The 11,693-nt window shown below is 36.2% G+C and overlaps 1 protein-coding gene across 1 annotated transcript; it reads right to left on the bottom strand.

Annotated features, from left to right (window-relative positions):
* Nucleotides 1-235: 235 nt before the first annotated feature.
* On the bottom strand, nt 236-8,423 carry ift52 (intraflagellar transport 52 homolog (Chlamydomonas)). The gene is made up of 14 exons (XM_058790504.1): nt 8,196-8,423; nt 7,676-7,957; nt 7,374-7,461; nt 7,159-7,288; nt 5,503-5,578; nt 5,322-5,393; nt 5,055-5,181; nt 4,884-4,967; nt 4,034-4,102; nt 2,874-3,028; nt 2,558-2,645; nt 1,341-1,449; nt 1,085-1,230; nt 236-518 (listed from the first exon to the last, which is right to left on the bottom strand). The coding sequence occupies exons 2-14, from the start codon at nt 7,792-7,794 to the stop codon at nt 474-476; spliced, it is 1,308 nt and encodes a 435-aa protein (XP_058646487.1). The 5' UTR covers nt 7,795-7,957; nt 8,196-8,423; the 3' UTR covers nt 236-473.
* Nucleotides 8,424-11,693: the final 3,270 nt, after the last annotated feature.

The following is an 11,693-nucleotide window of genomic DNA, read 5'->3' on the forward strand; positions in this document are numbered from 1 at the left end:
TGAGTGTTTAATCTTATCATTATACATTACTGACACTCTATCCTCCAATTTGATACTGTTAAGTGCTTTGACACAATCTGTATTGTAAAAGCGCTATATAAATAAAGGTGACTTGACTTGACCTTTTCATTCAATGCCAGATTTGTTTTATCACAGTGACGTAAAGCAGTGTATAATCCTGAATATCAATCTCAAACACGGGATTTGGACCCCTATGTGTACAAATGCTCCGACGTGAGAAAACAAAGCTCATTTATTGAAAAAAAAAAAAAAAAATTGTTACAAGAAATGTAGTGGATTCTTTAAAGCATATGCCTGAGAAAGTTCTGATAAACCACACCTAGCTTTTCTTGCACTGGAAGTAAAGCACATGTGGTTCGTTTGCAGTCTGAGTGTCTATACTGTGCATGTACACACAGATCTCAAAAACAAGTCCTCGCTGCAGAACTCCAGAGATCCATGGCCTGTCTGCTTCAATACATGTTGAACCGTGCTTCTGTGGTGTCAATATCGTGCTCCTGGAGGAAAGGGGAGAAGTAGCAGGTTTAGGGTAATAATTCAGCCAAAAATGGTCATTTACTCTCCGCCACGTTGTTCAAACCACATTGATTTCTGTCCTCCAAACACAAAAAGATATTTTAGGCAGAATGTCCAAGATGATCTGAAGTGACATTTGTTTTTAGAGCTTGACTGAATAAATTACAAACTAAGCAACATTATACGCAAATATAAAAGCAGCTCTTACAACTTGCGTTTCCTTCTTTATTCTCTTTAGTTTTTTGATGGTCTGTGACGCACAGACTAAAATGCAAGTTTACTTAATTTTTTTTAAGTAATGTTGTGAAGGATTTAAGACCACTGTTTTGGGGTCATTTTCTGAACATGGCAAAATAAATCACCATCTACTTTCACTGTGTGGAAAAGTGCAGCTTTTGCCAAGTATTTCATTTTCTTGTTTCATGGAAAAAGAAAACCATATAGGTTTGAAACCTGTGGTGCACAAATGATGATATGCACAATGATTTCACTACATTAACGACTAAATGAATGGTCAAATAGAAATGTTTCTGCATGTTCAACTTACTTGATTGATTTTCTTAAACTCCACCACCTGGAAGAAGACGTGTTCCAGTATGTGCTTGGCATCTCTTTTGTCCTTGTCTAACTTCCCTGTCACTCCTAAGATGTCTCCACATTTACGTACATAAAACTCCAGATCATCATCGGTACCTTACAGAAGACGGGACCTCCATTACTAATCAATCAGCAACCACTCAAGCTAGAAACAATGACAGTATTGGAACTCTTTCTGAGCATTTGAACGAATGGTAGAGACTCACATTTATTTGAGAGCTGAGCCAGCCTCACTTTCTCAGAAGAAAAGGTCTCATCAAGGTCAAAAAGGTCAAGCATGGGTGGCGGCAGGTCCCTAAAGGCCGGCTGAAAAACCTGAACATAAAACAGAGCCTCAGTGAAACAGATCCTCAACAAACAGACCCATAAACAAGAAAGCATACTAGTTGTGAACTATGTAGTACATTTAGCATGGAATAATGCAGGAAAATCATGGCAAATAATAATGATTTGATTTGATCCATCATAGAGGATGATGTTAGACGAGTTAGCATCGTCACACTGGGCCCAGTTGCATAAACTTAGCCACTATGTTAAGACTGCATCCTGAGAACTAGTCTGACCAACTAGCAGTTAACCAAGGGGTTATCAAGTCTTATTTTTTGGATTCAAATTAGACCAATCTACATTTTAAAGAGGTCATGAACAGCCTCTGTTTTTTATTTTGTATTGTTCTCTGAGGTCCACTATTATGTTACCAAGATTTTTACATCAAAAAACATCATAATTTTAAAATAATAGGCTGTTTTCTGTCCTGTTTTTGACCCCCTCATCAGAACGCTCTGTTTGAATCAGCGTGGAGGATTGTAGACTCAGAAGTAAACGCCCACTGCTGTGATTGGCTAACAATTGTGTTTGACAGCCTACATCCTTCACAGATGGACGCTGCACTGATTTAGGTCAAAAACGCATAAATACTCAGTATATATAACGATTTGTTATCAAACTCGTCTACTCACTACTCGCTTTCACAGCCTTGTGTTTATTATCGCACTCTTGCAAACTATTCTAACTCAAACTTTCAGGAAATTTTTTTTTTTTTTTAATAAAGACTGAAAGAGTTGTTGGAAGCTTAATGGTAGTGAAGTCATGGCCATGGTGTATTTTATTTATATCAATGGAACTCTCAACTTCTCGTATACATGGATCTAATGTGAAAACTTTACATTTATGGCATTCATCTGTTAATGTTGTGTCATCTTTTCTAAAATCTTTGTAAAAATTATTGTATTATTTATTTATTTATCTATTAATATTAATTATTATTATTTATTTATTATTATTATTATTTTCTTTTTTAAGTCTACCAGGGGGTGGGTTCTAAATTTGCACACCTGCAAGTTCAGTTCGATTACATTTTTTCTTTTTTGTCCGACGGTAACAGATAAACTCTAAGCTAATGTGCGTTTGGAAACAGACTCACGGCAGGCTGCAGCGGAGGCAGAGGTGTTTCAAACTGTGGTGTGATCAGCTGGAGAGGTTCATGTTTCACATTCAGCTGCTTGTAAGCACTGAAAATACAGACATGACAATAGTTACTGCTTCAGCGCTTGTCTGATTGGCCAAACACACGACTCAAGTCTTTGTGACAGTGATAGTTCTTATTTACCAACTCTTGTGATTTTAAAGCACACAAGAATAGTTTTAACGTTCACGCTGAATGTACGACTGCGTGCGATCTCGGTTAGAGCACAACATGAAAGCCTCTTTGAGAAATGTGAACTGAAGGCAGCTCTTACTCCAGGACAGAGGGAAGAGTGTTTGTGTGCAGCTTCAGCAAAGACATGTCAAACAGAGATGTGAAATCTCGCGGGTTCTCGTCTCCCTCCTGCAGACACACTCTCAGACGGTCGGACAGACTCCCTGTGTCCGGCAGCATGGTGTAGTCTGTGATCTGGGAAAAAACAAAGCCAGTTTACACGATGAAAAACAGTGCCACTTCACAGCACTGAAGCATGACCTGTGCTCCCAGTCAGGCCGTTCAAATGTTTGCGATCAGGAAGATTTGAAAAGAAATCAGTACTTTTATTCAGCAAGGATGCATTAAATTGATCAAAAGTAAGTAAAGACATTTAATATAAATGTTGTTCTTTCCAACTTTGGTATTCATCAAAGAATCCTGAAAAATGTTTTCAAAAATGATGATAATAATCAGAAATTATTCTTGAGCATCAAATCTGCGTTTCTGAAGAATCATGTCTGGAGACTGGAGCAAAATTCAGCTGAAAATTCAGCTTTGATCACTGGATTAAATGACATTTTAATGCCAGTAGATAAAATGTATTTGAAATTGTAATATTACTTCACAACATTACCATTTTTACTGTAATTAAATGCAGCCTTGGTGACCATAAGAGATTTCTTTCAAAACATTTTAAAAAATCCAACTGAGCCCAAACCTTTGAATGGTAGTGTAAAATACGAGTTTCCTAATCAGACATTGGACATGAACAGTCTCTCAAGTCGTATTCACTACGGGTAAATTCTCAGATAATTTGATACCATTTTCCAAGTTAGGCGAGCCATAAACTTTAAACTTGGACAACAGCTGCTGATGTCGATGCTGTTCTTTATTAGTTTTTTCCACAACAACTACATCACCTTGTCTTGTCGATAAAGTAGTGCATATTTATATATATGAACATTTGAAGTATGTTTTCTAAACAGTGAAATACGCATGTATTTGACTGCAATTCCAGAATCGTCAGCAAGTAATCTAGCACGGTGAATGTTTATATGGTTGTCAACCAATGGGATGCTACATTTTTATCTTTCCGATTCTGACAACAAAGCACTTGAATGCGACAAGCTTGGAATCATGACTTTATAAGTGTGAAATACAAAATTTCCGACAGCATGTGAAGATAGCACAGGTTAAGCAGTGTGTGTAAGTGTTCACCTCCGGGTCCTCTGCATCTATCTGGTTGAGAGGAATGCTGTCTGTTGTAAGCCACTGGAAAACAACATCCTGGAACGTAGACATTATATTGTATTAAAATATATTAAATTGTGAAAGAATAAATAAGGTTTTAAATTTCTGAAGGAAATATGAACTGCTGCTTGCCCATGCAAAACTCATTTCCACAATCCTAAAGCCATGGTCACACTAGACTTAGAGCACCTAACATTTATACAGAAAATGCAACAGTTTTAATATGACGTCACACTCTCTAGAGTCTTTTTAAAAAACATAATACTACATATAATACCTCCAAAAAAAAAAAAAAAAAAAACATAATCTACTTCACTTTACTGCAACGCTACAATCCTGCAGATCTAAAGTTTGCAAATTTCCAGCTAAAGGCTCCAATACAGAACACAACTTTTAAACTCTGAACAACCACTAGCCATTACACACTCGGCTTGAATGTTTGATCTCCTTCAGAATCAAAGTCTGAAGCTATAAAGTCAAAGTCTGTGCCCTTCATACACTATATGCAATTTTCTGTGAAATCTGTCAACTTCAACTGCCCAAATTCTGCAGACTGGCTCTGACTTTCAGCAACTGACTGAAAAATCAGAAGAAAGACACTCATACAGATTTGGAATCACTTGAGGGTTAATAATCAATGACACAATTTTTTTATTTTATCCTTTAAGCCACATTATTTGAGCAATCATCCATGCTCATTGCACAAATCCAGCAAGACAAGTTTGAGCGATAGCTCAAAGTACTAATTTGATTCAGATTACACTTTGAACAAACCTCTAACCCTTTGACGTTTTGCAATAGCAACCGAATACCTTACCATTATTTTACTATTCTCCTCCTTGTCCAGGTACTGGTCACTGAACATGTGACATGAGCCCAGAACGGCCAACTTGCCAGCGTTCTTGATACAAACAGAGACACAATCAGAGCACAGAAGAAAGTGCAATGAGTCTAACACAAGTAAGATCATCAGAATGAGTGTCCACACCTTAGGCTGATGGAAGGCCAGAACGGGCCTGTTGAGGGGAAAGCACACAGAGCCGGTGGACAGGACGGCCACCGCAGGCTTCATCACGTTTAATGTGGCCCCGTAAGGGTATACGAATGTAAGCGCCCTGTTTAATCGTCAAATAAGAACTCATTACGCTTTCTTATGTGGAACTTTATAAAATCACTCCATCTCAGCATGGTTAGACCTCAAACATTGTTAATGTTAACAACAACAACATAAACAGAACATTCAGCTGAAGTTTACTGTGAATGGTTCCCTGTATTGTCTTCATCAATCACCCCCGTCACCACTTTACCAGCGGCACGACTGATCTCTCTGAAATAAAGATAAAAATCATTTAAATTCTGTACAGACTGGTTTGTTTTAATGTAATCTTTACACAAATCCACAGAGAAACATTTTAATGCACATGGGAGACACAAACCTGTTCAGAACGCCATTGGACACTAGTGCTTCTTTGGGATGGAAATATTTATAATAGACGTTCCTTATTACTGCATCTGGAAATCCATAAAAAATTTTTTTTAAAAAGTTACATTTCAGAAACACAAACTTGCACACACCACTTCCAGGATGAGCACATTTTAAATGTCTAAATTCAAGTTTCTGGTTTATGTGAGGCACAAAATAAATAACGCCAAGGTGGTGGAGGCATCCTGACATCATATTAAAGAAAATCAGCTAATTTTATAAAGTAGTTTGGTTTAAAATAATGTTAATAGCAAAATACTATGATATTCATGACTTGTATAAAAAAAAACACATACCTTGAAAAATATGTTTGAAAATTATTAAGATGCGTTCGTGCTAGGACTGGGCAGTATATCGAGTTTGTAAGATATATCGATATATTCTTTATAAGTGATACGATATTAAGGCAATACCGTTTATATCGATATACAGTAGTTTGAAACGAGCGCATCTGAAAATATAGCGGAGGACACAGACTGAGCTGCTGCAGAGAAAGTGCATAATACAATTTGTTCTAAATGTGACAAACTTTATATGAAGGGCTTTAAAAAACTCGTAAGATATAATAGCCTATAGTTTCAGTTAAAAACGCCTCTGACAGAAAGGCTGCGTGTGCCGCTGACAGAGACTCGCGCTGTTTAATGTGTTTGAGATGTGCTGTTTTCCTAAATGCATAATTTACATTTCACAGGTATATTCTCCATCTGTAAATGTTAGAAAGCCATGGAAATATTTCCATTTTGCTGTCAGAAGTGCGTGAGCCTTCTGCTTTGAGATTCTCTGCTAAACTTCACAGACTTCACTGAACGAGCGCCGCCGCGTACACGCGCGCCAAACAGATGCACAATCAAATAGGAGTGCAATAATTCTGACTAAAATATACATTTTGCTGGAATATTTGTAGTTAATAAACAATAAGTGTGACATATGTAGAATTTTAAACCTACAAGTAAGTGTATTTGTATGATAGCACTAACTGTAAAGTGACTGTAATGGGGTAATGGGGCAAAACAGCCTTTTTATTCAATTAGTCTGTGCTTTTTTATTATTTTCATTTTTAGTTCTGCTTCAAAAGCATTATTTTTGTTTTTAGATTGCAATGTTTGTTATGTTAGAATGTAATGTGATTTTAACCCTTTTTTAACATAATATATGCCTATGGTTACATTCACTTTATTTGTTTAATCCAAATACAAAAGTGTATAAATATCTAGATATATACTGTATACCGCAAATCAGCCAAAAAATACCAAGATATGAATTTTTGCTCATATCACCCAGCCCTATTTCATGCAAATGCATTCAAGGTGTAATGAAAATATTTTATTACTTTTTACAACCTCTGACATTTTTGAGTCATTAAATAAAGATTTGTTTTTTTAATGGTATGTATATTAAAACAAACAAAACTTTAAAAAAAAAAAATATATATAATAATAATAATATATACATATATTCCTAAGAACGACACATGCATTTTATAACATTTAAAATATATATAAAAAAAAAAAAACATCAGCAATGAACAGCATCTGAATTAACGTGAAACGTTTGTTTGAATTAATGACTCTATGATGTGCAGATCACATTGAAAACAATATACACTCACCATTGTTAACCATAATGCCAAACTCTTCCAGGAGGAAGTTAATATTAGTGTCGTATTTCATTTCTCCTCCTTCTCCAAGCATCACAAGTAGACCTCCACCGCTGTCCAGATACTGCTTGAGAACCTCCAACTGAACGACACAGCACATATACAGCAATTCATGAGCTAATCTTTTAACAGCTGTACTCATCTATATTTCTGCTGCAGATTCTCACCTCAGCAGCGGTGAACTTTTCTCGAGGGCCTGCAGTGATCCATAACTTGACTCCTTGGAGTTTCTCCAAGGTGAGCTCCTCTTTGATGCTGAAGAACATGTATAGTTTATTAACGCACATTGTTCTGTTTATTTATTGTTATGTATTATTCATTTCTCATGGCTATTTTAGCATGTCTGTAAATCAAACAGAATAAGCTCATAATTTACAGCAAAGTGATATAGATGTTGTGCTACTAATGTAGTGAATAAAGCCCCTCACATCTGTAAACATGTCTACAAGAGCCATGTATGAGGTTATACCTTTGAATCTTCCATTGTGCTCTCAATTTCTTCTGCATGGACTTGTATCCAGAGTTGGAGGTGAAGAGCTCTCGTTTGGATGCGTTGAAAATAACGATATTTCGTTGTTCCTTGTCCATGTTGGCATATGGGTGAGGATACACTATTTACAAATCCAAACTCTGAAGATGGAGGGACAGATGACTGTCTCTAATATACAAACCACGATTCTATCGTCGCTGTTTTCTTCTGCCACACAGGATGATGGTGTATTGAAAATTTCAATACGTTATTGCCTCAATCCTGACGTTAAACGACAGCAGAGCGGAATATACACAAACTGTAAATATCGTGCATCAGCCTGTCACCGTTATGAGCGGCTAAGCTAGCAAGCTAATGCTAATAACACTCGCTACACAACCGATCAAACCCGTTAACGGAGCGAATCTTACTTTGTTACGTGAAGGTTATGATGTTACAGTATATAAAATGTAAATGCTTCTAAAAAACGCAAAATAATAAAAGTTGCCGCAGAACTCACCATAATATAGTTGCCGTGAGCGATGCATTGTGGGTATTTGTGGACAACAGTAGCGTAACCAGGGGCGCTTCCTCCATAGCAACACTGTTCTACCACACAGCGGTCGGGGACAGCATCCCAAGAGTAGGGTGACCAGATGTCCCCGTTTTCCGGGGATAGACCCGGTTTTGTCGCTGACTGGAGCTGTCCCCGTTTTACAGCAGGTTAGTGATGTGACATTTGAATAAAGGCATCGAAGCTTGTGTTGTTAACGTGGAAATCACGTGACCGATAACCAATGTTGCCAACTTAGCAATTTTGTTGCTAAATTTAGCAACTTTTCAGACTACCCTAGCAACTTTTTCTTCCAAAAGCACCTAGCAACAAATTTAGCAATTTAAAAAAATTTATTTGGCAACTTTTAGCAACTTTTGATAAGTGAATCAGACAATTAAAAGACACATTTTCCATCCAAATTACACAAAAAGAAAACCAAAGATGCCTAGCAGTACACCCATCATGTGAATTGAGTTAGCTGCTATTTGCAATTCTTCAATTTAATAATAATAATAACTGAATAATTGAATAATTGTTCATTTATGATACACTTTGTTAGTAGCTTGTACTTGCGATTGTTGATCAGTTAGTACGCTGTAAGAAAAATGGAAAAGATAGGCTACTAGTAATTTTCCAGGATGTTATCCATTATCCATTGTAACCCTGTAATCCGAAAACACAATGCGTAATTTAAAATGCAGGTAAAAAACCAATACGGAAAATTCTTTCATATTAACATAAGTTTATTGTGCCCTATTTTTACAGCCTTTTCTTGGAGTGTAGCATACTAACTACTAATACACTGCTTAAAGCATTATTGCTGAGAATGTGTTATATTACTAGTTTACTAGCTATAAAATTAAAAAAAAAATTTTTTTTATTGTAATCATTCAAAAATGTGTAAATGTTCAATAATTCAATGTATTTTAAAATACAGTTATTTATATTTTAATATAATATTTTGCATATTAATTTACAAACAAATCTAAATTAACATATATAAAATATATATTTTTGCTGAGATTTGATGTTGTGACAATTTTGCGCCGTGATTACGCAATGACGTCATCGCGCAATGACATCACAACTTCATTTAGCAACTTTTAGCAACAAATTGACCTTCCTTTAGCAACTTTCTCTGAAAATTAGTTGGCAACACTGCCGATAACAAACGAGAAGCCACACAGTCACAGTTTAATGGGTAAATTAATTTATCAGAGACAGAAATTCAACACACACACGCACACTGCTATTTGTGCACGTAACTTGAATCGATGTATGGAATGTGTGGTAGATGCTTAGTCCTACAGAGGCTTTTGGCTGCTATATACAGGTGCTGGTCATATAATTAGAATATCATCAAAAAGTTGATTTATTTCACTAATTCCATTCAAAAAGTGAAACTTGTATATTATATTCATTCATTACACACAGACTGATATATTTCAAATGTTTATTTCTTTTAATTTTGATGATTATAACTGACAACTAAGGAAAATCCCAAATTCAGTATCTCAGAAAATTAGAATATTACTTAAGACCAATACAAAGAAAGCTTTGGCAGTGTGGGCAGGTGCCAAGTCCTGCCGGAAAATGAAATCAGCATCTCCATAAAGCTTGTCAGCAGAAGGAAGCATGAAGTGCTCTAAAATTTCCTGGTAGATGGCTGCGTTGACTGTGGACATCAGAAAACACAGTGGACCAACACCAGCAGATGACATGGCAGCCCAAATCATCACTGACTGTGGAAACTTCACACTGGACTTCAAGCAACATGGATTCTGTGCCTCTCCACTCTTCCTTCAGACTCTGGGACCTTGATTTCCAAATGAAATGTAAAATTTACTTTCATCTGAAAAAAGGACTTTGGACCACTGAGCAACAGTCCAGTTCTTTTTCTCCACAGCCCAGTTAAGATGCTTCTGACGTTGTCTCTGGTTCAGAAGTGGCTTGGTAGCCCTTTTCCTAAAGATGTCTGAGCGTGGTGACTCTTGATGCACTGACTCCAGCTTCAGTTCACTCCTTGTGAAGCTCTCCCAAGTGTTTGAATTGGCTTTACTTGACTGTATTCTCAAGCTTGCGGTCATCCCTGTTGCTTGTGCACCTTTTCCTACCCAAATTCTTCCTTCCAGTCAACTTTTCATGTAATATGCTTTGATACAGCACTCTGTAAACAGCCACACCTTTCAGTAATGACCCTCTGTGACTTACCCTCTTTGTGGAGGGTGTCAATGTTCGTCTTCTGGATCATTGCCAAGTCAGCAGTCTTCCCCATTATTGTGGTTTCAAAGAACAAGAGATACCCAGAATTTATACTGTAGGGATGGTCATTTATTGAAACTCAAATGTAAATATTCTAATTTTCTGAGATACTGAATTTGGGATTTTCCTTAGTTGTCAGTTATAATCATCAAAATTAAAAGAAATAAACATTTGAAATATATCAGTCTGTGTGTAATGAATGAATATAATATACAAGTTTCACAATTTGAATGGAATTAGTGAAATAAATCAACTTTTTGATGATATTCTAATTATATGACCAGCACCTGTATGTATATATATATATATATATATATATATATATATAGATAGATAGATATTTTCATTTTTCATTATTTCATTATTATTAACCACAAGATGGCGCTGTTTTCGACACATTCAAAGCATTGAATCTTTTCCCGAAACAGTCAAAGGTTATGGAAAGCCTCACAAGGCTTCATTTGCCCATCACTATAGCACCTTAAAATCAAACCACAAACTTGGTTGAAATCTTATTTAACCGAAAGAGTTCAGAGGGTAGAAATTGATGGGGTTCTCTCTGAGGAAACTCTGGTTATAAATGGAGTCCCTCAGGGAAGTGTTTTAGGCCCTCTTTTGTTTCTTTTATACATAAATGACATGCAAGCAGTTTGTGATTGTAATTTGTTTTTATATGCTGATGATTCTGCTTTATTAATTTCAGACAAGGATGTTGGTAGGATACAAGTGAATTTAGGTAAGGAGCTTTGTAAGGTAAGAGACTGGCTCTCTGAAAACAAACTGATATTGCATTTAGGTAAAACGGAATCCATTTTATTTGGGTCTAAAAAAAATTTGAATAAGGTTTCTAAGTTGTCTGTTAAGGTGGGGGATTGTTTAATATCAAATAGAACTTCAGTTAATTATCTTGGATGTATCCTTGACAATGATTTAAGTGGTGTAAGCATGGCTATGAAAGTCCTGGGTAAGGTTAATGCCAGAACAAAATTTCTTGCCAGACATGTTAGTTTTCTTGATAAACAGATGATAAAGTTACTTGCATCATGTTTAGTGTCATGTCATTTTGAATATGCATGTATTTCTTGGATGTCTGATTTGACTTGTGGATGGTTGGACAAGTTACAAAAATCTCAGGGTTTAGTCGTTTTACACATGTGGAGGTTTCCCATTTTAAGTGTCTTGATTGGTTACCTATAGAAA

The sequence above is a fragment of the Onychostoma macrolepis genome, chromosome 11 (assembly GCF_012432095.1).
Source record: "Onychostoma macrolepis isolate SWU-2019 chromosome 11, ASM1243209v1, whole genome shotgun sequence".
Classification (NCBI taxonomy): Eukaryota; Metazoa; Chordata; class Actinopteri; order Cypriniformes; family Cyprinidae; genus Onychostoma; species Onychostoma macrolepis.